The sequence below is a fragment of the Pempheris klunzingeri genome, chromosome 4 (genome assembly GCF_042242105.1).
Source record: "Pempheris klunzingeri isolate RE-2024b chromosome 4, fPemKlu1.hap1, whole genome shotgun sequence".
Taxonomy (NCBI): Eukaryota; Metazoa; Chordata; class Actinopteri; order Acropomatiformes; family Pempheridae; genus Pempheris; species Pempheris klunzingeri.
In genome coordinates, this window is record NC_092015.1 from 25,160,285 (window position 1) to 25,187,044 (window position 26,760).

Consider the following 26,760-nt stretch of genomic DNA (forward strand, 5'->3'; position numbering starts at 1 on the left):
TCCATCATATCTTAAAGAACTCATCGTTCCCAGAATGCAGGCCTACTGGTGGTTCCCAAAGTCTCCAAAAGTAGTGCAGGAGGCAGAGCTTTCAGCTATCAGGCTCCTCTCCTGTGGAATCTCCTTCCAGTTTGGGTTCGGGGGGCAGACACCCTCTCTACATTTAAGAGTAGACTAAAAACCTTCCTTTTTGATAAGGCATATAGTTTAGGGCTGGCTCAGGCCTTGGAGCAACCCCTAGTTATGCTGCTATAAGCTTAGACTGCTGGGGGACTCCTATGATGCACTGGGCTCCTCTCTATTCTCTATCCTCCTCTTCCTCTCCATCATCATGTCTCATGTCCACTTAATGTCTGTTACTAACTTGCTATCTTCCCTGGAGCCTTTCAGTATTTTTTCATCTCTCAGGTTCCTGTGGATCCTGGTCCTGCTGCTGTGGTTCTCTGACTTCATGAATCACTGCTGCAGATAGTCGGCCACTCGTCATGTTTTTCAATATTACCATATTGCTAATTTATTAGTCACACTCCTATTGTCAGTGCTATAGTCGCTGTTAGTATGTTGGTTGCTGTTTGTGTTGTCTGTCTCTCTCTCTCTCCCTCTCTCTGTCCAACCTCCACCCAACACGGACCCTGACAGAAAGCCGGGTTTGAGCCTGGGTCTGTTCGAGGTTTCTTCCCGTTAAAGGGGAGTTTTTCCTTGTCACTGTTGCTCAATATAATATCTGATGCCTGCTCATGTGGGGATTCTTGAATCCTTAATATTAGATTCCTGAATTGCTGGGTCTCTCTCTTAATTAAAGACTTTGGTCTAGACCTGCTCTTTATGTAAAGCGTCTTGAGATAACGCTGTTATGAATTGGCACATATAAATAAAGATTGATTGATTGATGATTTTCACAAGACAGGGACTAAATCGTTAAGCTTCAGTATTAAATCACATTTGTCCCAGAGGACAGTATTATATGTTCAACTTGAAGCTCAGCTTGCAGCTGTTAAGGCCGCACCTGTGTGGAGGAGAAGCCTCCATAATAGTTCTGCTGGGTCGTCAGCCATCTGACGATGCGGGTGCCGTAGCCCAGGTCTTCAGCAGTAGGGGAGACACTGAGTTTGGCCAGCAACACATAGGAGCTGATCTCCACTGAAAGAGAGGCTGAGGTTTCTGTTGCTGTCTGAGACCAGTGGAGAAAACCACCTACAAACAGACAAGGTGAGCTACATTACTACACAGTAATGAAGGCAGTACTGAAGGTTTCCTTCAGGAGGATGACTCACCTTGGTTTAATGCAACTGTGTCTAGATGCTTCAGAAGGTGAGCACGTGTCTCCATGTCTCCTGCCAGGGTGAAGACGTATGCCAACAGTGCTGTGGTGTAGGTGTTGCTGAGGTCACTGATGGACTCCCTGAGACAAGACAGGCTCTGATTCACCACAGGATCCTACAGCAGATTCAAAGAGCAAATTATAACGAATATTCTCAGGACTCATCGGAGAATATCAATCTGTTTCACTTTTAATGCTACTGCCTGGCTGCTGTGGCACTTCTGTACATATCATTTTGTTGGTGAGCTGCTCAAAGCCATGACACGGGCTAATAAAAGAGCTAAAGAACATTGGACCTGACTCTGCAAACAGTACAAAACATCATTAGACTATGATTTGAGTTGATGTTGGAACTATTGCTCCGTAGTTTTAAAAGTTAGAATTTACACTCACATTTATTCAAGAACTACTTTAATGTATCAAAAATATTCCATTCCAATTTCCTTATGATCTGGCTGTTGGTTTGGTTTGTGTATATCTATCCTTACATCAGGCAGTTCACAGTTCAAACAGCATGATATATTGGAAATGGGAAGAGTCTACTCACATTTACGGATGTATTCATCTCCAAAAAGGCAGCAGTGATGTAGGCACTCAGAGTCACTTCATCAGACACACCTCCCTGTAGAGAGGAAGCATCATACAGACGTTAACATCACTATACGTCCAACCCTTGAACCATACTGCAAGTGGTGGCAGTGTTCTTTTTCGAAAATGAAAATGTAAATTTAAATCTAGTAAAACTTGTAACATCCTATAGGGCTCTCATATGAGTTACAGTTATGCTGTTTGTTTTGAAATAAAACCTGTTAAAGTGAACATAAGAAAGAAGTATCTCATGTTGCATGTTGCTGCTCGCATGTTGCAAATTTTGTGAAACCAACCCCAGGCTAGCATTAGTTACTGAATGAAAAGAGAGCTGATGTGCATTTGCATTTAACTACCCTTTTAGTAAGATGTCACTCAGTAACAGTTAACATGTCTGTCATCTTTAGATTAAATCATTTTCATACAAACTCTAAAGGTTTTTTCACTTTACCTTCATTCTGTTGTTAAAGAGACTTCCTGACTTTTCAAAACAGCCAGTTTCTCGTTGTTTCCTTTCCAGCCAAGTCTTAGACTCCTCAATCTTTGTTGGGTCGATGTAGATGAAAGACTGGGCTTTGGCAAAAGATCTCAGCACAAAAGCAGTCAGCCTGAGGATAGTAAAACAAAGCTAGACATTATAACTAACTATAACTATAGGACAACAAGATGAAGTCACCACAATATGCTAAATGTAACTTGAGCAGGGTTGCCAACTTTTCAATTTAATTTGGAATGAAATTCAGTGTCGGTGAATTCAGTTCATGGTATAAGTAGGCCTTCTGTGACATTACCCACTTCAGGGGTTGAGGTCACCACTCCTCAATCCCTGGGATTTTTTGTTTAAAAACATTCAGCAGCCAAATTCACAAAAATGTGTATTCTAGTGAATTTAATGAGTCATTTTGTTGTCGGAATGTGGGGTCAGGACGGAAGAGGTCATTGAAAAATTGGGTTCTCCGGAGAATCTGTAAGATTGGCAAGTAGCTTGTAAGTAAATGAAGGAGAGAAATGCATTGTTCAAAGACAGTGGATCCTGCAGATCATTATGTTCAGAAAACGAATATTCTGTATTGTTTTTAAAAAGCCAGAAAGGCAGTCTAGATATAGACGAGAGAGAAGCAGTTCTTAACTCAAGTAGTTTGTTTGGCTTTGTCATATTTTTCTTCTTTATTACTTCAAAGGTGCTTTTACTCATATTACTCATATATTTGACCTCCAAGGCAGTTCATCATTGAGACCGTGGCTGTTATATTACACTATTAACCAATGGTAGGCTAAGAACTAAGATAACTCTCACTGATGATGTGCCCCAGCTATGCATCAGAAGATGTTTCACTACAACTGTCATACTGGAGAAACCAGTGACTACCAGGAATAGTCTGGTTGACAACCAAGAATAGTTTGGCGACAGCTGGAGAGACAGATGGCAGCCCGGAAAGACGGCAATCGGGGCGGCATGGGTTAGCAGCCCTAACCGCACCTCCTGTGAAGGAGGACCCAAACAAGCTACGGAACAAAGAAAGGAATGATACCCCCAGGGGAACCCGAGGGGGGGGGAGGATGAGGTCCCCAGCCGGACGGATTCAAGGTTAACGGACAACAGCAATGGACAAACGTTGACGATCTGCAAGAATGAGAAGGGCCTAAGGATCCATCAAACAAAGATGAAATGCAAAGAGCGACTGCAAGCACCACAATGCACAGGTCTAGCACATGGTGAGAGGAGGAGCCGGGCCCAGAAGCACCCCACAGAGCCCAGAGCCTCCAAGTGGTGCAAACAGTCCCTTCGAGCAGGCAGTCCGAGAAGAGAAGGATCAGATGGCCCCAAGCCTCTAGAACAGCAGAGTGGCAGAAGTTTGACAAGGATACAGACAAGGTGCTGGAAGTAACAGCCAAAGGAGATGTTGAGAGGAGGCTTCAGACTATGACGACCATCATAGTTAGTATGGCCGCTGAGAGGTTTGGTGTTGAGGAGGAAAGGTCAGCCAAGCAGCCTTACTTCAAGAACCAGAGGGCAGTCAAAATCCACAACATCAGGAAAGAACTGAAAGCCTTGAAGAAACAGCACAAGGCAGCCAGTGAAGAGGAGCGTGCACCCCTGGCAGAGCTCCGTCTCATGCTCAGGGAGAGGCTCCTAATCCTGCGCAGAGCAGAACAACATAGGAGAGGGCTAGGAAGCGGGCTGCCTTCATGAACAACCCATTCGGCTTCATGAAGGAGCTCCTCGGACGGAAACGCAGTGGACGCCTGGCCTGTTCGAAGGAGGACGTTGACAAACACCTCCACGACACCTTCAGCGACCACACCTGAGACCAAGAGCTAGGACAGTGCAAGGCTGTAATAAGACCACCAGAGCCTGCTGAGGCCTTCGACCTGAGGGAGCCACTCCTGAAAGAAGTCCAGGAGGTGGTGCAGAAAGCAAGGTCCAGGTCAGCACCAGGACCAAGCGGAACATCCTACAAGGTCTATGAGCACTGTCCCAAGTTGCTACACCGACTCTGGAAGATATTGAGGGTCATCTGGAGAAGGGGGAAGACAGCACAGCAGTGGCGCTTTGCAGAGGGAGTGTGGATTCCTAAAGAGGAGGACTCCAAGACGATCAGCCAGTTCAGAATAATCTCGCTGCTCAGTGTTGAAGGGAAGATTTTCTTCAGTATTGTAGCTAAGCGACCGGCTGATTTCTTCCTCAAGAATGGATACATTGACACTTCCGTGCAGAAGGGCGGCATTCCCGGCGTACCAGAGTGCTTGGAGCACACTGGCGTCGTCACGCAGCTCCTCAGAGAGGCAAGGGAGAACAAGGGCGATCTGGTGGTGCTGTGGTTAGATCTGGCCAATGCCTACGGCTCAATGCCCCACAAGCTGGTCCTCGAAACACTGGAGAGGCACCATGTTCCAGCTGCAGTAAGAGAGCTCATCCTGGATTACTACAGGTTGAGGGTCTCAGCAGGATCATCAACATCTGAGTGGCACAGATTGGAGGTGGGAATCATCACAGGCTGCACCATCTCAGTGATCCTGTTCACTCTGGTGATGAACATGTTGGTGAAATCGGCAGAACCAGAGTGCAGAGGTCCCAAGTCCGGGTCTGGGATCCGCCAACCACCAATCCGTGCTTTCATGGATGACCTGACAGTGACCACCGAGTCAGGGCCTGGAGGCAGATGGATCTTGATCTTGACCTTGAGCCGCTATTTGGTTAGGACTGCCGAGGAGCTTGAGCAACATCGTCCTCTATAACACCTGCAAACTGACACTCCCCTTGAAGTCAATTGAGGAGGAGTTTAAGGTCTTGCGTGCAAGGGAAGTGCTGCAATTCTGCGAGTCAGCAGATCAAAAAGTATCTGGGGCAGGAGTAGCAGTCAAGACTGGCAGGAAATGGAGAGCAGAGGCTGCAGTGGATCAAGCAGAGTCCCGGCTACGCCACAGAGTCCTGGTGGGAACAGTGGACAGAGGAAGGGCTGGACTAGGAACCATCGCAACCCCCCGTTTTGACAAGGCCCGGGGAAAGGAGCGGAGGCAACTAGTACAGAATGAGGTGAGAGCAGTGGTGGAGGAGAGATCCAGCAGAGCAGTGGGAATGAGACAGCAAGGTGCCTGGACGAGATGGGAGCAAGTTGCGGAGAGGAAGATCTCGTGGACTGACCTCTGGCGGACAGAGCCACACCGAATCAAGTTCTTGGTCCAGGCTGTCTACGATGTACTTCCCAGCCCTTCCAACTTGCACTGCTGGGGATTGGTTGATACACCAACATGCCCCCTTTGCCAGAGAAAGGGGACCCTCGAGCACATAATGAGTTGCTGCCCAAAAGCTCTAGGGAAGGGCTGATACAGATGGCGTCACGATCAGGTGCTCAAGACCATCGCAGAGAGCATCTGTAGTGGCATCACCAGCTGTCAGAGGTCAAAACCCACGAAGAAAGCCATCAATTTCATCAGAGCTGGGGAGAAGCCAAGAACAACATTGAGAGCAACAGCAGGGCTTCTCAACACTGCACAGGACTGGCAGCTGTCAGTGAACTTGGGCAGCCAACTCAAGTTCCCCCAGCAAGTTTCCAAAACCACCCTCAGACCTGACATCGTTTTAGTGTCAGAGGCAACAAAGAACGTTGTCATGCTGGAGCTCACTGTGCCGTGGGAAGAGCGAATGGAGGAGGCCTTTGAGCGGAAGAGGGGTAAGTATGACGGCTTAGTCAGCGACTGCCACAGACAAGGCTGGAAGGCTAGGTGCTTGCCTGTGGAAGTAGGGTGCAGAGGCTTCGCCGGACAGTCTCTGTGCAGAGCCTACACTGCACTCGGCATCACAGGAGAGAGAAGGAGAAGGGCCATCCGTAACAACACAGAGGCAGCAGAGAAAGCCTCTAGGTGGCTCTGGATAAAGAGGGCGGATCCATGGTTGAATGCTGCTGGGGCACAAGCTGAGGCGTCATGAACCTCAGCTGGGCCGTCTGAGAGAGGGTGTCTGATGTTCGAAAGGCCCGAAACACCCAGTGACCTCAGGTCCATCACTGATGATGTGCCCCAGCTATGCATCAGAAGATGTTTCATTACAACAGAGGTGCTTTTACTCATATTACTCATATATTAGACTTCCAAGGCAGTTCATCATTGAGACCGTGGCAGTTATATTACACTATTAACCAATGGTAGGCTAAGAACTAAGATAAATACTAATGCATGATGCGTCATTGCAGCATAATGCCTTTATCAGACAATGGCCTGTCTAGCCTGTCTGCTGGACTGTAACCTGCCTAAATGATTTGTTGCAACAAAGCTCTCATTTACATTGCATTTACATTACTATGAACACACAGAGTTTTTCTACCCCTCCTGAAGTTGGACAACAAAACTTTCGCAAATAACACATACTGTATCGTGTTGTCAGTTTGTACGGAAGTATAGAGGTGATGCGCTTTGTTGTATCTACTTGTAGCAGACAGACACTGAAAGCACATGGAGAGACATGCTGTCTGGCAGTGCAGTTCACAGTCGTGCAGAATGGCAGCCAGATGTTGGGCAGCCAGATATACGTAGCGGATAAACTGATGTTGAGTTGTAGTTTTGTTTTTCATTGTGTAAGAAAATGGACATGCGGCATGAAAGCATGTGACAATGGTCAACTGCATGAGTCTCATGATCGATGAGAGTTGGCAGCCCTGCACTTCAGTCTTAAGGTTAGCCAAGTTAATTCATGCATTAATTAGCACTACTTTGGCCATGCTTATGCTTATAACACATTGGTGATATTACAGTGAAGATCCAATGAGTTATAATAGAATATAAGCAGTAAAATCACATTTTCCATTACATGCAAATTTATCCAGCGGTGCATCCAAATCATCTATTCTCCGCATTAAGTGTGAATGTTTTTTTCTGGAGGTAAACTGTGTCATGGTTTGACATGGTAAATGTAGTATGACATGAGCATACTACAATTAGTCTTTGGAGATTAATGATCAGTTAAGTTCTCACCAGGTGTTCCCTGCTCCTGATCCAAATGTGCTGTAAGCACCATCATGATGTTTGTAGTTCAGTTGTCTCTGATAGCCTGTATAACAACAGAAATACTCTTGTTAGGAGACTAATGATACACATATTGTCAGATTCCATAGGATTTTTGATAAGTTCATGACCTGAGGTAAACCTGTTGATTTTGTCTCTGTAAGTTAAAAAATATTGTGTCTTTGTTGGACAGCTGACAGTAGAGAGATGACAGGAAATGAGGGGGGATATGCAACAAAGGTCACCCTGGTGGCTTAGGGGTTAAGGCGGAGATGCTGCAGTGTCCTTGGCCACTACTGTGCCACTGACCTGTAGTTTATTATAGTTCTCCTCAGATTTTATGCAACCAGCACCAAACTTTTAAAGATAGTAGATGTTGCATATTAAAGGGTCTTAAATGCTTCCATTTTAGCTGCAATATAAAACCAACAGACACTCACCACTGGTTAAGAAGTTGGTAGACTTTTCCATGATGGCTGGGGTCAGCTGCTGTGTGTTTCTCAGGTACTGGAGGATATAGATGTTGGGGGCGAGGAGCGCCATGTTCTGCTCCCCGCATCCGTATGGCATCTTCAGCAGCCCGTCTAGGTTCTTCAGGGCTCGGCCCAGGATGTCCCCTGCACAAGAACCGTGACTCACTTAGACATGTAACTGACATACCTTTATATATCCAAATTGCGAATCCAGGCACAGCAACCCATTTTTATCACTGATGTCATTATTTATGAGGCCTCGAGGGACAGAATCCCGTTAAGTTTCCTTGTTTGGTTAAAACAACACACGTTAAAATTGATTCAGTAGTTTACCTAGGATGGATAATGAAGCACGGGCAGATCCATAAATCACACTGTCAGGGAGTTGTAGCTCTAGCTCCTCTTTCAATGCGTCTCCTGTGTGTAGATCGAGAAGAGAACAATTTATAGAGAGAAAGCAATAAGAGCTATAACAATGATGTCTGCTAGAATTAATGGATGGTTAGTGGAAACAAGAGAGACTGTGAGTAAGATCAATGTCACAAAAGGATCCGTTCTTCTAGTTGGTTGATATGTCATTAAAAAAAATCTCAGACACTAGCTCTAAACTTGGCGTCGTCGTCGTCACAGCCACTCGCAAGCAAGTATGGCGGCTAAATAGATTGACAGAGCAGAGATTAAGCCATGTCCTGACTTCGGGGTCTTTAGGCGCAGGACGCCTTTCCGAATCGTGCTTCTCCAGACCTATCTGTCTGCCACTAGTTGATCCCACTTGTTCGGGTTAATTCCACATTTCAACAAGGAGTATTTCAGTGAGTCCTTGTGTCTTTTGTTTGGAGCACCAACTGATCTAGTACCGTGGGAGAGCTGTGAGTAGTATAGCTGTTTTGGTAGGTGATGGTCCGGCATTCTGCAGATGTGACTGACCCGTCTGAGCCAATGTTGAAGAATGATCGATTCTAGACTGTGAGAAGACGCTCTCTCAAGTACAGCAGCATTTGTTACCTTGTCTTGCCACTTGATGTGCTCAAACACCACTGGTGGTATGTTTCCAGTTGCTTGATCTGCTTCCAATAGGTGACCCATGTCTCACAGCCATAGAGAAGAGTGGGTATGATGATAGCATTGTAGACCTTAATCTTTGTGTTGGATTGGATATCATTGTTGTAGAAAATCCTCTTGCCGAGTTTGTTGTAGGCAGTGGTGGCTGCACTTACGCGATTTTGAATTTCCATATCCAAAGAGGCATTGCTGGAGACAGTACTTCCAAGGTATTTGAAGTTGCTTACCACATTGAGTTCTTCACCATCAGTTTGGTTTGATGGAGGAGAATCTGCAAGAGATGGATAGCCTCGTTCATGCTGAAACATGATCTCAGTTTTGCTGATGTTGAAAGTAGGGCCTAGTCTACGGTACACCATGGCAAAAGCATCCACAGTTCTCTGCATTCCGTCCTCAGAACATGAGCAAACAGCAGTGTCATCTGTGTACTGAAGCACAACAATGGTGGTAAAAAAAACTTTTGTCTTGGCTTGAAGTCTCCGTAGATTGAAAATCCTGCCATCAAATTGGTACTGAAAGCCAACTCCATCTTTAACAAAAGGTCTAGCAAGTTGCAGAACAGCCCCCATAAACAACGAGAACAGGGTGGGCGCAATCACACAACCTTGTCTGACACCGTTATAGACTGCAAAAGGCCCTCTGGGTTTACCATCATGCAGAACAGCAGCAGTCATATCATCATGCAATGTCAAATGCTTTCATAAGGTCTATGAAAGTAATGTAGAGTGGTGAGCATTGTTCTTTGCACTTTTCCTGTATCTGGCGGAGGGTAAAGATCATATTAATGGTACCACGAGAGGGTCTGAAACCACACTGACTTTCAAGAAGAACCTCTTTGGCAAGTGGAGTCAGGCGGTTTAACAGAATCGTGATAGTTGCTGCATGAAGATTTGTCACCCTTCTTGAACAAAGTCATGATAAGGGCATCTCTGGGATTTGTTCTTCTATCCAGAACCTCTGAATAAGCAGAAAAAGTCACTCAGTGAGTTGCGGTCCACCCAATTTGATCACTTCAGCAGGGATATCATCAGGTCCTGAAGCTTTGCCATTCTTTAAAGACTTCAGTGCTTTTTCAACTTCCTCAAGGGTTGGGGGTACAGCCAACTCGTGTCTTACAGGAAGCAGTTTGAGTTCGTCCAGTGCATTTGGGTTTACCTGAGCATTGCGGTTCAGTAACTTGCTAAAGTGTTCTCTCCAGCGCGATCTAATTGATTCAGGATCCTTACCAAGTTTGTTGGTGGAAGTCCTAAGAGGAGTTGGCCCAAGAGCGCTAGGGCCATAAACTATCTTGGTTGCTGCAAAGAAAGCACGATTTTTGTGAGAATCTGCAAGCTCTTGTAGTTCAGCTGCCTTTACCAGCCACCATTGATTCTTTAGTTCTCTGGTGCGCCTCTGTAAAACGGATTTTGCCTTAGTGAGTTCCTGTCTGTGGGAACGTGTCTTTGGATGTTGTTGCCAGTTGATAAAGGCAGCTCGATATTGACTAACGAGTTTGAGTAGTTCTTCATCATTGTCGTCAAACCAGTCTTGGTGTTTTCTTCTCTTTGGTCCAATCGCCTTGGAGCAAGCATCCAGAATGGCATTCTTGAAGGCATTCCAGGTAGCATCGAGGGGCAGGACATTGTCAAGACGCGGGGAAAGAGGATAGGTTGCAGCCGTGATGCGCTGTCAGAACAAAACTTCAGCCGCACCCAGGACTAGGCGTTGAACGGGGGCCTTTCCCTTATCCGCTTGGCCTAAGGGACTAACCACAACGGTAGCAGTGAGTGTTGTTCAGGGGCCCATCCCTATCCACTTGATCCTGATAAGAATCTACCCCACAGTGGCAGCAGTATTGTGACCCTGACAAGGGAGGCTTATGGTTGCTGCACCTTGCCCAAGGATGCCCCAGAACAGTGGTGACTACGGGGTAGTGACATTCTCCCCGAAACCCTGGAACTCTGGAACAGGGCCTCACCACCAGATGCAATTTAATATCATGCCCAGAACTCTCATGAACAGATGCAATAATCACCTGTAATGAGTGAAAGAGTCAATAAACTATACTCACCTTTTGGGCAGAGCAGCCAGTTGTAGGTCTTTGTCATCTCAGTTCCCTCAGCCTGACGGGGAAGGAAATGGAATTAGCTCCACAGTTTCCACGTTGTATTAAATGTAAAAAGAAAAGAAAAAGAACTTTTCTCTGTCAGCTTGTTATTAAAACTCCTACCTTTACTATGAGAGATTGCGTGACCACGTCAGTGCGACCTCTGTCTGGCACGCTCACAATCTCATTGCCACATAAAGTGTGGGATACCACAGCCTCAGCAGTAACAGACACATTCACAACCCCTAAAAAAGGATCAACAAACACAGTATGAAATATTTTGTCACTGAGGTGGTTCTCACTGATTTCATAGAGATGAAAAGGGCTATGCTGGGGAAAGAGGAGCAGGAGTTCTTCCAACTTGGCACCATTTAACATTTCACACCACTGTGAATCAGAGTTTGGTTCTCACCTAAGGCTGAGGGGGCCATGGTCCAGCTAAGAGTCTTGCGCTCACTGCCACACAGACAGGATGTGTACTGGTCACCAGAGAGGGGGGTGAGACTGTAATCTAAGGAGGGGGCTGGAGTCACAGTGACCTGTTCATGAGAGACAACAACATATTTTAAAACTGGAAAATGCAAACTGTTCAAATGTTGCCATGCACCATCATTTGATAGCGCTCATCTTTTCGATCATAGACTACAGACCTGGGGCACAGTGGTGGCCTAGGGGGCCGCAGCATCTCCGCCTTAACCCCAGTTAAACAGAAGAGGAGCTATACACAGAAATCTAATCAAAATGAATACCACCACTGGCAAAGTTCAAAAGGATAGGAGAATCAATCAATCAGCTGTGTAATTTTCTAAATACCAATAGTATATTTGAGGATTTTCATTTTACAAACAACCTCCTTATGGCATCAGACAGAGGACCTCTCTCTGTACTTCTCTTGTTAGATCTGAGTGTTGAATTTGATACCATTGACCATCACATCGTATTACAGAGACTGGAACACTTTATTGGCATAAAAGAATTCACATTGAGCTGATTTATCAGATCAATTTCAGTTTGTACACGTTAACAATGAGTCCTCCGTCCACACCAAAGTTAGACATGGAGTTCCACATGGTTTGGCACTTGGACCAAAATCATTTACCTAATATATGCTTCCTCTGGGTAATATTATCAGGAAACACTACTAATTTCCTTTGTTATGCAGATGATACCCAATTATACTAAGCCAGATGAATCCAGTCAGTTGACTAAACTCCAAGTCTGCCTTAAGGACATAAAGGCATTACTCCGGCCTCCAGCACCACTGTAAGGAATCTGGGAGTTATCTTTGATCGGACAAAGGACAAAAAAGGACAAAGCCTGTCCTTTAATTCCCACATAAAACAAATGTCCAAGACTGCCATTTTCCATCAACATATACTAACATTGGTAAAATCAGGCTCAGAGCGCTTTTACATCACATCCTCATTCACCCAATCACACATCATTCATTCAGGAGAAATCTAAGTTGAACGAGACTATTCTTTCACACACATTCACACACTGAAGCCATGCTTCATGAGCAAGTTGGGGTTCAGTGTTTTGCCCAAGGACACTTCGACATGCTGACTCAAAGGAGCCGGGGATCAAACCAGTAACCTTTCACTTGATAGACGACCCACTCTACTTCTGAGCCACAGCCGCCCCAACGTGGTGCAGAATGGCGCAGAAAAACTAGCCCACACATTTGTCACTTCCAGGTTGGAATATTGCAACTCCTTATTATCAGGATCCCCCAATGAGTCTGTAAAGACTCTCCAGTTGGTCCAGATTGCTGTTGCTAGTGTACTGACGATAATTAAGAGAACAGATCATATTTCTCCCATACTAGCTTCTCTTCACTAGCTTCCAGTAAAATCCAGAATAGAATTCAAATTCCCTCTCCTCACCTACAAGGCTCATAATGGTCTGGCTCCATCATATCTTGAATAGAATGCAGGCCTACTTGTGGTTCCTAAAGTCCTCAATAGTAGTGTGGGACGCAGAGCTTTCTTCCAGTTTAGGTTCAGGGGGCAGGCACCCTCACTACATTTAAGAGTAGGCTAAAAACTTTCCTTTTTGATAAAGCTTATAGCTTTAAAGCTTATAGCTTAATCAAAATCCCCAAAGCTTATAGCTTTATCAAAATCCCCAGGGGGAGATTTCCCATGATGCACTGGGCTCCTCTCTCCTCTTCCTCTCCATCCTAATATTTCATGTCCCTTTAATGTCTGTCACTAATTTGGTATCAACCCTTGAGCCTTTTTGTGCTTTTCTAATTTCTCAGGTTTCTGTGGATCGTGGTCATGGTTCTCCTGGCTGTGGTTCTCTGGCTTCTATGAATCACTGATGTGGGTCATTGGCTGCCGCCACTTTTCATGAATATTAGTCAAGTTATTATTATTCATATATTCACTATTGTCATGTTTTTCAGTGTTACCATATTGCTAATTATTAGTCATATTCCTATTGCCAGTAATATAGCTGCTGTTATTATTATGGTTGTTGTTTGTTGTGTGTTTGGTGGGAAAACAGCATATAGAAGCCAGAGTTGGTGCGGGAGGTTGAGAGGTACCAACTAGATATGGTTGGGCTCACCTCTCCACACAGTGCCAGTTCTGAAACCAAACTCCCAGACAGGATTTGGACTCTCTCCTTTTCAGGAGTTGCTCAGGATGAGCGGTGCTGGGTGGGTGTGAGGCTACTCAAAAGCCAATGGCTGAGTGCTGTTGGAGTTCTCCACAGTAAATGAAAAAGCCACCTCTATGCAACTACAAGTTGCTGAGGGAAAGCTCTGTCAATGTCTGGATGGCATCCTGGAAAGAAGTCTCCGACGACTCCTCCATCGTTGGATGTATCACCAAGGACAACGAGGAGGAGTACTACAGAGGACTGATAGAGAGCTTCATCATATGGTACACCAACAACCATATGAAGCTCAACATCAGCAAGACTAAGGAGCTGGTGGTGGACTACCAGAGGAGCAGAAGGAGCCCTGTCCCTGTTTTCTTTCAGCGCTGTTGCAACACCTGAATTTCTCCCATGGGGATCAATAAAGGATTGTTATTATATTAAGTCCATTCGGGAACTCCATAGTTCTACAGGGGGACTTCAACACTCACATGGGTAAAGATCGAGTAACCCGGAGAGGGTGGTTGGGAGGAACAGCCAGTCCAATCTGAACCTGAGCGGTTCTTTGTTGGATTGGACACAAAAAACAGGGATCCTGTGGGAGGTTAGGGACATGGAATCCGAGTGGGCCATGTTCAAAGCCAGAAGATCATTGGTGCCAGTCTCGAAAGCAACCGAAGAACCTGCTGGTGGACAGTAGGAGTGAAGGGCGCAATCAGTCTGGAGGAGGTGGCATTTCAGGCTTAGCTGGCCTGGGGTATGGACCTGAATGTCATAAAGTAGAAGGGTTATGGCTTTGGTGGTTGATGAAGCAAAAACCCAGGTGTGGGAGGAATACGGCGAGGCTATGGAGAGGGACTTTTGGTGGGGCTCAGAGAAGTTTGAGCAAACCATTTGGAGACACAAGAAGTTGAAAGCAGGGCTTGGCCCATGCTGTTTTCAGCAGGGGAGGAAAACTGTTCATCCAGTGTGGGGATATTGTAGGGGGGTGGAAAGAACTTCTGAACAAAACCAATGAGTCCTCCCTGGAGGAGATAGAGTCTGAAGATTTGGGGGAAGCCTCACCTTTTTCCCTGGCAGAGGTCTCCACGGTTGTTAAGAAGCTCCTCAGTAGCAGGGTGCCAGGTGTGAATGAGATTTGCCCTGAAATGCTCTGGGGATTGTTGATTGTTGTCTTGGCTGACACACCTTCTCAAGTAGACAGTATCAATCAACAGTAATTAAACACGTTCTCAGTGTCACATTCTCAGGCTGTCCCTTGTCAGCAATTTTGATATAAATGGACAGGATCTCAAGGTGCAGCCGAGGTGAGGAGATTGTCTGGATTAGGAATCTCAGAATTGCATCTGTGCTTTTTGCAGATGAGGTGGTCCTGTTGGCTTCTTCAAACCATGATCTCCAACAGGCAATTGGGCAGTTTGCTGCAAAGATGTGCATTTCAAGAAAAAACACTATTTGATAGTCCCTGCTAACTATTCGAAGATTATTCAAATACCCCATCAGGTCAACTCTAACAAACTAAACTAAGATGGTGAATAACACTGCATATGCTAAACATCAGCATGTTATCATTGTCATTATGAGCATGTTAGCATACTGATATTAGCAATAGGTCATGTAAAAGCATTGATTACCATGATGCAGCTGGACAGGTAGTTGAAGATGGTTGCCTTCAGTTCAAAGTGCTCCCCCCGGATGATGGAGTAAGGCAGGCTGAGCTCAAGAAAGAAGGGCTGGAAGACTCTGAGCGTTTTCCGAGGAGCTAAGCCAAAACCCTGGGTGGACAAACAGAATGCCTCTGTCTCCCAGGTGGTGATGGTATCTGGTGCAGTGAGGGACACATCCTTTGTTCCAGACCCTCTGAATCAGCACATAAACATTATGTTAGCTGGAAAAGCGTACTTAAATAACTCAGATTAGTTGAAGAAAAACAATGTGAGAAGATGATTAATGAGTGAGACAAATTTCATTGATAACTCAAACATTGTTTCTTTTCATGCTAAATAAAGACCATAACCCTGAACATGAATCATGCTAGCACAAAAAGGCTTTACCCTTACATAACCATTTAAAAACTAGTGTTTCAAACATATTAAAATCACTCTTTGTGTGTCATAATTTGATCCTTCCTCATTTCATGAACATCAAAGCCATTTGTGGCAAAAGCTCACCCTACTTCCACCAGATCCCATATCCAGGTCTCAGGGAAGAAAGTGCGGACTGTCTCTATTGGGGGTGGTGGTGGAACATAAGATGAAGCTCCACCAGCTACACCTGCCTTTCCCACAATCATTCTGTTTGCTAAAGGAGGACTGTCATATCCTCTATACCTTGTAACTGAAAAGAAATCAGAAAATAGTCCATCAGAAGCAGTGGCAGCAATGACATAATGAGCTGTCACTATTGGCAAATATTTATGTGTCACTTGATAGTGCAAACAAAAAAAAGTCACCATAGCGTCCTTGGTAGTATTCTCTTCCTTTGTACATGAGACATGAAGGTACTCGGATAAATAAATTTGTTGCCATCTTCAGCCCTACACCCTAGATAATCCAACAACAACACACAGGCATCACTGAAAAGTAAATTGATTGTATAAAAACAAAATATGTTAATATATTCTATATATTGTATATACATTTTTGACCAGGAAATACCTGGAAAACTGAATAAGCATCATTGTTGGGGTTACGTCCAGGGTGTGGCATAATGTATCTTTTGGATCTCACATGCAGGCATTCTACACGATCCTGTACCTCGTGTGGAATATAGGATGATTTGATGACAGGCAGCAATTCAAATATCTGAAAAGAAAGGTATGGTTCAAAGCAAATGCTGTTCTATAAAGCTCTGACAGTTACGTAACTTTTGGGATCTAAGGCATACTCTTTAATCACGTATCTGTCTAATCCATTTTATATCCATTAGGTGGCCTCTTAGAGAGGTGGTATCGCATTTTGTCTGCATCTGTTTGTGGTGGATTCCAGCAGTTACCTTATCTGCCTTCAGAGTCTTCCCTGGCTCCTTGATGAGGACACTCTGGTCCACAGCGCTCACACCACAAAGTGAGTTTGGCTGGGCCGTCACCTGCAGGATGGTCTCCTCTCCTGGGACTGCTGAAGTAGGACTAAACTCCAGTGACACCTGACACACACACAGAAAACACACATAAAGCCAAACCACTGCGATGTTGGCAGCGTGAAAGAAATGTGTAGACTGCACACAGTTTGCACCACCATACCACAGATAACAACTGGCTTGATAAAGGGCTACATGCTGATCCTTTGTAGCAGAGGTAAGGTAGCAGAGGTGCATGCCACACGTTTTCTTCTTACACTTACCTTGTGACTGAAGCATTTTTCAGTGGAGAAGTCAGTACTGTGAGCAATCACATCCTCACCGGGGAGGATGGCGTAAGCCACAACCTGGACCTGTGGTGCCATGTCTGGAGACACTTTCAGCCTAAAGGATACCACACCCTCAGTCACTGAAACAGCAAAACAACTGTTTTGAACAACAATTATCATTCACATGACTCCATAGATAAAAATAAGAATAAAAGTTCAAAAATCAATAGCCATGCAAACTCTAAGGGCGATTTTAAGTGGTCCTTCTTTGCTCACCCAATTCTTGCACTTTAATCCCTTTACTTCCTTGCATGACAATGGCTCCTCTAGATATGACCTGGAGAATTTGAGAGAGAACACAAAGAATGGGTAACGTAAAACTAAAACCTTATTTCCTTTAACAGCAGATTACAACACTGTCTGTTGTTCTGTTGTCTGGTTATGGTGATGATGATGGTTATTTGTTTATTTTCATGTCTTGCACACAAAGTGCCCAACCCTCAAGGATTTACAGGACACTTAAACAGAATATTCTACCTTCTCTTCCAAGATTAGCAGATAAAATCTGCAACAAAAAAGTTCCCTTCCTAAAGCACAACAAAGGTTTTCATAATAAACAACAAATAAAGTCTGTACTCCTCTGAGGTGGGATAAAACCTGCCGGTCTCCAGGGCTAATTGTAGTGTTCCTGAATGTAACTGTGCACATAGATATCTGTCTTGAATTTGCTTTTTTTTTTTAAATTATACTTCACATAAGGTTCTACACTGTAATTATTTCTTATCAGACAAAGGGGACTTTTTGTTTATACCACATATATACAGACCATTTTCCCCTGTGCACAAGAAACATTTTGCTGCTAATCTCTTGAATATCACAAAGAAGTTTTCTGGAAAATGAACAATAAATCGTTCACATAAAATAATGATTTCAACTCATTAGCCCAGGGCGGACCATTTGAAATGTTCCAATTGAATATCTTTTTAGTAAGTCTCTGATCAGACATCTTCACAAGTCTATTTCAAAGCTGAAGCATCAAACACATCTGTTTAGAGGTTCCCATCCCACAACCCCACTAATAGCCAAGGTTGAAATAATTGTTTTGGACTCCCAAAAAAGATGGAATAGCTCTATGATGAACAGTGCTACAGCTTTTATATTGATGAAAATCCCAAACACCAGAAGCATAGTAAGACACAGGACACACACAGCAACTGTAGAGTTGTGTTGTGTGGAATCCTACATTATCACACTATTTAACCTTGTTCAGGAAAGTGCTGTAGTTGCTGACTGATCTAGAACACTGACAGCTTCTTCAAATGTCATGTGCTCATCCAGCTTCAAGCCAAGGTATTTATACTAATCAGTACATGACAATAGTATTAAACTAAAATTAAACACAGCTGAAAACCTCTCCAATGATTTTTGTCTAAAATGTGCTATTCGTCTGTCTTGATTTTCCACTAGTCTCCAGCACCATTCTGCAGCAATGTTCAGCATAATCTGCAAGTTTTCCTCATTTTCAGCTAGTTAAACTGCATCATCTGCATATAATAACACCCGAAATCTGATCATCAACTTTACCTCCCAGTCTAGAAGCTTTAATTCGAAGAGATAAATCATTAATCTCAATGGAAAAAAATATTGGAGACAAAACATCTCCTTGCTTCACACCAAACCATCTAGTTTTGGGGTCATTAACATGAACACAGGCTATAGATGCTTGATAAAAAGATTTAATGGCGTAATAAAACTTCCCATTAACACCAGAATATAAGAACCTATATTGGAGAAGATCCCTGTTAATCCGGTCAAATGCCTTCTTGAAATCAATAAAGGAAACAAATGTAGACCTGTTCTCCTTAATTGTTGCACATATAATGAAAGTGACTGCATATGCATGATACAATACATGCTCTGGATTTTCTAAATCTATTTCGCTCATCTAAAAAGCAAACCTGTCCTTTCAAGGTGGTCCAGAAATCTGCAATTTAACCCTTTAACGGGCAAGGGACCATATTTGGTAACTTAAGTGGGAGTTCAAAATGCCGCCCCTTGCCTCACCATGAGGCAGTACAACTACAAGATTTCTCCAAGCCAATCAGCAACAATCAGGCTACATGACCGACCGGCAAGAAACCATATATAGTAACTTCACTGACCTTGATTTTCACCATAAAAAAAAAAAAGTTTTTTAAAAACTCACAAAAGTAAAAAAGTCTGGTAATGACCACCAGTAATGGTCTAGGGTTGAAATTTTGAATTTTATAAGTATTTCAATGAGTGCCCTATAAAGGGTTAAAAGCAAGGAATATAATTCATACACATTTTTTACCTCTTCTATAGAAGGATTTGTATTCAAAAACATTACATTAGCCTTTATTTCAAATTCCATTAGCTCTTTTATTTATTTCCTTAAAAAAAGAGAGCCTTCCTGCATTGTCTTAAATTCTATCTTCAGGACTTTTCTCAGATTTTTGTTTGTACATCTTAGAGAATTTTTCTCTGCCCCATAAGGTCTGTAAATCTCGAATCCAGTAGGATTTTTAATATGTTTATATGGTTCATATCAAAGGGTTTGCAGTACACATTTAAAAGCAGATCTTGGGCCAATCTCACAAAGCAAGAGAACTCAGGTTCGGTTTGAGGTCTCTAGCTGTTAAACTTAACATCGAGCTGGGCTGGTTCACAACTGGCACCATTAACTCTGGGTTGATCTAACCAACCACATGTGTGTGCAAGTGAAAGAGGACCTTGTAACACACAGCCAATCATATTCAAAATACCCCGAGTGGCATATCGAGATATGATGAAATTATTGGTTCCTGCACTGAGATTCATTAAAAGGGGAACTTTGCTGATTCTATACATTTGTTGAGTTGCATTGTGGGTAATGTAGATGCCAGTCTTTGATAATGAATAAGAATGTATGAAAGAAAATACTTTACGTTTGGTTCAGCCTCATCAATCCTGATCCTTACTTAATTGTTTATCGTGAGTCCACAACTGTTATAGGGGTGCACTGCTAATTGGTAATGTATTATTTTAGCAGCATAGAAACGTGGTGATTCAGTAAGGCAAAACAACTAAGCACAACACAGCAATATTAAAAGAAGCAATAGCAATAGCAGTACAGCAACAGCACCATGACCAAAATACTAAGAGCATTACGTTATACATTAGGAAATTATCAATAATGTTATCAATTGGGAATGGAAAAGCAATGTATTACTGAGATTTGTTTTCCTCTAATGATGTTGTCCAGACAGTGCTCCAGATAAAAGAAATTTGTTAAAAATATTTTAAAAAGCATAGCTTAATGAGGGAGTACATGACCCAACTATTGTAAGAATAAATCACCACATTTCTATTTGCTTTTCTAATATTTTCTTTTCACAAAGTAGCCTCATAATATTCAGTTGTACATTTGATTTATAACTTTGTGAGACAGGCCACTGTCGTCATTGATGCAATAACAGTTCATTTTGAATTAATGTTCTCTGTAAGAGAGCTGATGACAAGCCACTCACCAGATACATCACATCCACAGAGCCCTGAGCCTCTCCAGCTACAACGTATTGAATGGAGATGTCTTCTTCTCTGTCGCAGGGAAGTGGTTTATCCCTGTTCTTCACCTCCAGGAAGCTGACTGGTTTCGTGTCTGGAGAAGAAACTTGGACCAAAGACAACATGTGATATCCGGCGTCATAGTATGGTGTTCTATAACCAGCGTAGGTCAGTGTTGGTGTGCTGCTTACCTAGATTGCAGAAAAGAAACACGCTAAATGAGTCCATGGGGGCTGACATAGAGGAAAGCTTTACTCAGTGGCTCAATGAAGGTGTCATGATGTGTTACAGACTGTAATTCTACTTCTTCTACGTACGTGGAGGCGGGTGTTCTCATGAAGGTCAGCTGAGTCTAATGAGAAAGTTGCAACACCGTCACTGTTAGTTGTTAGGTTCTGTAGCCTTCGTGATGACCACCTTTCACCCTCAGACAGGTACACCAGCATGTCAGGGATGGGCGTATTATTGTAATAAACGGCTTTAACCTGTTGGCAGCACAAAGCTGTATCAATGAGAATGCACATGACTTAATTTGCACTTTGTTTAGAATGACAGTGAAAAAGTGAGGACCACATGCACTTACTTTTCCCTCTACATTCGATCCTTGCTCATAAACCTTGGGTGTGTCAAAGAATGAAAGCCTTCCAACAATGTATGAAATCGATATTCTCTTCTCTTGTGGATGTGAAATACCTGTACAAGAAGTCTCCATGTTACAACTCTGTGTATGCCATATTGTTTAAATACAGTAAAATTGTCTTGATATACCAACTGTCTTTTGAAAATATTAATTTAAGTTATTATAAGACTTGCCAGTCCCCTCCTCTTCCACTTTAGTCTTAAGATTGAGTCCATCTTGCAGCACCTTTTGGTCCAGCTTTTTGAAAAAGGACGTCTTGAAGGCAAAAGTGGCACAGCCCTTCTTGTCAATCTAGAAAGCACAAGAAGATAAAATAAATTGGACAGACAGACAATGAATTGGTCCTTCTGTAGCCAGGTGCTTGGAAAAACCAGGGCAAAATGCATAGACGTATAGTACAGGATACTAGGATTTACAGCTGCTAGACTCTATTTTATGCTAAAAAACCATAAAAGCAAACCTTGCTCTGTTTTCTTTTAATTTATTACCATCTAGATGTCATTGGAATCTTGTTTTTTCTGCATGCAAACTTTTAGAAAGGAAAAACAAACCTGGCCAAAATGCAAAGCCATAATTTTCAAAATCACACAAACGTGCTGACTTCCTGTCACAAGACAGGACCAGTATTTATACAGGTTTCCTCAGACATAGCTGGGAAGCAGTAGGAATCATCAAGGTGCCCAATGGCGATAGTCAGCTTAATACAGTTCTTAGCTTTGCTGAGGGGAACCTTTCACTAGTCATTTAGATGTCAAGGTGACTCTAGTCTTGATGGTTGTCAACCCTCCAAACAATGTAATCAGATAGATAACCCAAATATTTAAGAAGTGTCCTCTGCTCCAGTATTTAGAGCCTGAGCGCAACATGGTGCAAGGACTCTATTGGAATGCAAGGTATTATTATTTATGATTTTTATTTGCCAGGTAAGGAAATTTGGTACACTGACGTGTTATGTCCAGACACACAAAAAAGTCTTTTGGTGCCATGTCCTGAATCCCCTTTTTAATTTGATTGTAGTTTTTAGTGCATTTTTGGCGATTCGGAGGGGTTGTAAATTGATGAACTTGTCTGAGGTGGTTGATCTGATCCCCCTCAAACTTATTCAATGCATAGAACAGACCATACCAATGAAACATTGTTAAAAGCTTGTTCAAAGTTTTAATCAGAGGGCATGGCCATTACGAGGCCTCAAATTGTGATGTTTCACCATGAAACAGAATGTGGTTAATAATCTCTACAAGGTCAGATCATACCTCAACTTTGGTCAGAAAAGCCTGAAGACCTTGATGATGCTTCATAGTAAAAAATGTGAGTCTTCATCAAAGACATCTACAGGTTAGTTATTAACCATGGTCATAGCACCACGTAGTGACTGCAGGAAATGACATGTTCTATTCTTTGATGTACCACTCCAAGCAGGATAAGCACACCCACCTCAAATCTGGTCAAACATCCCATGACCTTTCTGATGCTACAGTGTGATGCTTTTAAGTTTTTGTCAAACACTGTTGCCACAGCAATGTGCTGTTCGCCATTAAACAGGAAGTTGCTTTTAAAGGGCTGAAAACTCACCAAATTAGCTGAAAACTCACCAAATTTTACACACACATCAGGAGGCCTGAAATGTGTTATCTGATTTGGTTTGTGGGTTTGGTTGTGGCAAGAGGGCTCAGTGACGCCCCCTACAAAATTTCAACAAACTAGCCCAGCACTATGTTTTATCTACATGTACGGAATTCACTGGGCAGATGGATCTTGTCGAGAATTTTAAAAATCCACCTAAAACTTGGTCAGCATGACCTTGACAATGAAAAGTTATTCAAGGTCTGTACAAAACTCAAACAGCATGGTAGTGACAAGCTGTTGAATTTCCATGCAGGAAGTTGTTGTAACTTCAGTTTACATTGTCCAATCTGACCCAAATCTTATGTTTGATAAGAGTGCCAGCCTAGAGACACAGTCATTACGCCGGCTATTGGTAAAAGGAAGTAATACACACATACTGTGTTAGCGTATGTAAGGTGGATCTCTATATGCACACTGTTTCAGCAGAGTTATGAGACTGTTGCTATAGCAACTGTACCTGTTTTGTCTCCTTGTAGCATGGGGCCATTATCTGTGAGATTCCCTCTGGATTGTCAGGGGTGATGACAGTGGCTCTAAACCCATAGCGATTAAGAGGTCGGCACATCTCAGCTGTAACAGTTCCCGGTACAGGCTGGCTGTATGTATACCTAAATTGATGGACATAGGAAAAGAACATTGTGTTGTTGAAAGTTACTCAACAAGTTATTTGGTGAGTTAGTCATTCACCAAATTGGAAATATTTGAGATTAGTGTCATGGAGTGTAATAAGTGAAGCTTCTACTTACGTTCCACATACTTCAGCTTCAATTTCTTCCTGCTCAATACTTATTTCAGCAGCTGCTTCTATTTTTACGTCAAATTTAGGTAAAACTGGAAATGAAATATGATTGTCATTATTCTTGATTTATTACAGATGCATTGAAATGGAATGAACAAAAATGAACCATAACTTACCATATTTTTCCACCCTGAAGCTGTGATATAGTTTCTTTTCACCAATTGACACAATGACTTTGTATGTTCCTTCACGGGCCTCAGAGTTCAAGGAGTAAGAAAGCTGCAGTATTTTACCATTTGAAGTTTCATTCAGCCACTGTCCAATCAGGTTGTTGTTAGCATCCTGTTAACAAAATATATGGGAAGAACGGGTGATGGCAGACAAAAGTGGGCCATTCATCTGGATAGTCTGCGGCTCTCAGTGTAAAAAACATCATGTTTATTCAAAGCACTTGTAGTTAAGTTGGAATCCTACACTTTGACATTGTGTTATTTGAAATTGTTCGCAAACAGATCACGACCAGTGTATTAGCAAGTATTAGTGCCAAGTGTCAGCTATACAGAAATATAGATATAGTATACAGTTACAGATATACTGAAATTAATCATAATAAAGTATATGGTCAGTATTTGCTCCATATCCTTTTAAAATCAATTTTAATGTGATTTGACAAAACAATCTTGTCTAAAAGGTCCACTTAATGGCTTGTGTTAGCTAACATCACAGTCTTCTCCACTGACTTGGACAATGTGTAACTACATTAGATTGACTGACAAATGACAACAAAAATTCCAGCCAGTAAAACATTATATTTGAATTAAAAGATTTTATTTAATTAATTGCTATCATATAACAGGGGATGTTTGCCAATTCACAATGCACTATTCTTGCACTTACTGTCAATAATCATTAATGGTTTGTTCAAGTTATTCAGTGTAAAATATCCTGCTACAGTTCATACTGTTTATTTGTCATAACTGTGAAATATTTATATCAGAATTAACTTCAAAACTTTCATAAAGGTTAGGCCACAATAAAATGTTTACCACATAGAAAGTTTAGGCTCTTGGTGTGTTTAACATGCTGAATTTACATGAGAAAAAAAGATGTGTGGCTGTTGATTTACCTCAATTTCGATGATATAGTACTGCAAAACAAGAAAAACAGAGATTTATTAAAGGACCAATCTTTTTATATTGAGTCGGGCGTTTTTCTTTATTTCAGAAATCATTGACAATCAGTGAAATTAAAGTTAATTCATTTTTTGGGTATAGTTTCATTGTTATCACTTCAGAATTGTCTGCAGACACAGGAGCTGACTGACTACAGACAGAACTCTGGTTGATTAAAACCTACGCCATCAAACAGTAAGAGATGAAGAAAGGAGATACAGTTCAAACACTCACCAGCTGACTGGCAGGTCTGAACTTGGAGTCCAGTGAGACGACTCTGAAATGCACTGAGAGAAACACAAAGAGATTACATTTACAGCAGTGTTTAACATTCTGACAGACTACTGGATCTCACTTGGACTTACAAGTTAGATAAGGTTCAAACAATAGATTATTTACAATTGGCTTTTATCATTAATCCTTCAGTTCTCTTCTTTAACAGGTACCCAATCAGACAATGAGAACCATTTCTTCTTGTATACCAGAGCGAATGAGAGCATATGGGGAGATCAACATGAGAAGTTGTTTTTGTGCCATAAACTAAATGAATTGCAAAAGTAATTGATGAAAAATACTCAGTATCCCAAGAAGGACAACTCCCTTTCAGCTCAGAGGGCAGAATTAGCTCTTAGCATCTTGCAATCTGATTACAAACCTCGACTTAAAGTAGTGGATAGTTTTGCAAAGAGGCCTGTGATGAAGAAACATGTTTTAAGATAGTCCACACAGTACTGTGTTTGTGTCTGTCTTAATATTGTAAACATTTGACATGACTAATATAATATCCAAAATGTGGGAGTGATTGTGCGTTTAACTCTTGGAGCAGGCAAATAGATTTCTACCCCATGCCCTGCACACAGATGCGATTATTTGATTAAATGGGAAACTCATCTATATATATGTTATAAAAAGTTGACTTTATTGTGTACACCATAGATAATCAGCTCAAGGTTACCTGTTTGTCCAGGGAGGTAGATTGGTTTATCTGTTTGGACGAATGTCTTTGGTTGATACACACTGATCATGACTTTCCTGACTTCTTTTGAGTAAAATCTGAGACCTCGTACCTCCACCTCAAACTCCTGCACCACTTTTTTCTGCACTAAAGGAGCCTGTGACAAAGAGATATTTCATAGACACCTGTCAAGAGAGGTATTCAGTCTTACAGAAAAAAAAAAATTGTGTGTCACACTGTATGTATTATAAATAGGGGTTCTCCAACTTGGTAATGTTTAATTACTTATTTTCAAACAATGTTGTGAAAACTGGGAAATGGATGAAAGTCCATCAAGATGCTGACCTTAAACTGAACACAGTCATGAAACTCTTCACTTAATGTCTTCTGGAAGAGGGTTGTATTTTTCTCTTGGGACAACAGAGTGATGGTCATGACCACAGACTCGTTGGGCTGCAGGAGACTCATACAGAATTTGGTTTCTGCTCCAGCTTCAAGAACTGCAGGAATGGCCACCATGTACTGTCTGCAGACACAGACACATGCACACATACAGCAGATACCTCACTGGATCTGACATGGAAGAAAACCATTACCTCTGATTCATGTAACTAGTTAGAACTAAATTACACAAAACATACATGCTTTATTATTGTTTAAGACACTCCAGGTAAACTTACGGTCCTGCCGCTGCTTCACCAACACACATCCAGGTCAGGAAGACACACAGTGTCAGTGTCCACATCTGAACCCCAGGCCGACCCATGACTGACTGAGATGATGAGTCTCAGAGTCAGCATCTGTTAAATAGCCTCTGATGCCAAAATCCACCCCCGCTTCACACAGACACACACCCACACACACTCGCCCACACAAACGTACTTATCATGCAGCCCCTGTATTTGATGTCTGGTTACCCATAAGTCAATCATTTATAGGTCTGAAGTTATATAATCAGTTCAAGTCATTCCAACTATAAAAAGAAAGAAAATGTGAAAATGACGTTGTTTCTACATAGCCAAAGTACAAAAACAGACTAAACGTTTGACAAAATCAAAATTATTTCAAATCAGTT

At 42.5% G+C, this 26,760-nt stretch overlaps 1 protein-coding gene across 1 annotated transcript in view; it reads right to left on the minus strand.

Moving 5' to 3' along the window:
• LOC139199573 (alpha-2-macroglobulin-like) overlaps positions 1–26,543 on the minus strand; it is a 286,525-nt gene extending 259,982 nt beyond the window's left edge. Inside the window, exons 1-29 of the mRNA XM_070828623.1 lie at positions 26,366–26,543; positions 26,031–26,211; positions 25,686–25,842; positions 24,965–25,017; positions 24,685–24,705; positions 23,735–23,900; positions 23,566–23,650; positions 23,277–23,427; positions 21,367–21,484; positions 21,137–21,246; positions 20,871–21,038; positions 20,517–20,744; positions 17,263–17,323; positions 16,981–17,126; positions 16,634–16,783; positions 16,297–16,443; positions 16,092–16,182; positions 15,811–15,976; positions 15,274–15,499; positions 11,445–11,571; positions 11,156–11,277; positions 10,997–11,048; positions 8,218–8,301; positions 7,852–8,028; positions 7,382–7,457; positions 2,361–2,517; positions 1,869–1,943; positions 1,275–1,437; positions 1,007–1,194 (exon numbers count right to left, since the gene is read on the minus strand). Coding sequence (XP_070684724.1) covers positions 1,007–1,194; positions 1,275–1,437; positions 1,869–1,943; positions 2,361–2,517; positions 7,382–7,457; positions 7,852–8,028; positions 8,218–8,301; positions 10,997–11,048; positions 11,156–11,277; positions 11,445–11,571; positions 15,274–15,499; positions 15,811–15,976; positions 16,092–16,182; positions 16,297–16,443; positions 16,634–16,783; positions 16,981–17,126; positions 17,263–17,323; positions 20,517–20,744; positions 20,871–21,038; positions 21,137–21,246; positions 21,367–21,484; positions 23,277–23,427; positions 23,566–23,650; positions 23,735–23,900; positions 24,685–24,705; positions 24,965–25,017; positions 25,686–25,842; positions 26,031–26,211; positions 26,366–26,451 — 3,732 coding nt within the window. The 5' untranslated portion in view covers positions 26,452–26,543. The remainder of the gene's footprint in view (positions 1–1,006; positions 1,195–1,274; positions 1,438–1,868; positions 1,944–2,360; positions 2,518–7,381; positions 7,458–7,851; positions 8,029–8,217; positions 8,302–10,996; positions 11,049–11,155; positions 11,278–11,444; positions 11,572–15,273; positions 15,500–15,810; positions 15,977–16,091; positions 16,183–16,296; positions 16,444–16,633; positions 16,784–16,980; positions 17,127–17,262; positions 17,324–20,516; positions 20,745–20,870; positions 21,039–21,136; positions 21,247–21,366; positions 21,485–23,276; positions 23,428–23,565; positions 23,651–23,734; positions 23,901–24,684; positions 24,706–24,964; positions 25,018–25,685; positions 25,843–26,030; positions 26,212–26,365) is intronic.
• Between the last annotated feature and the right edge of the window lie 217 nt (positions 26,544–26,760).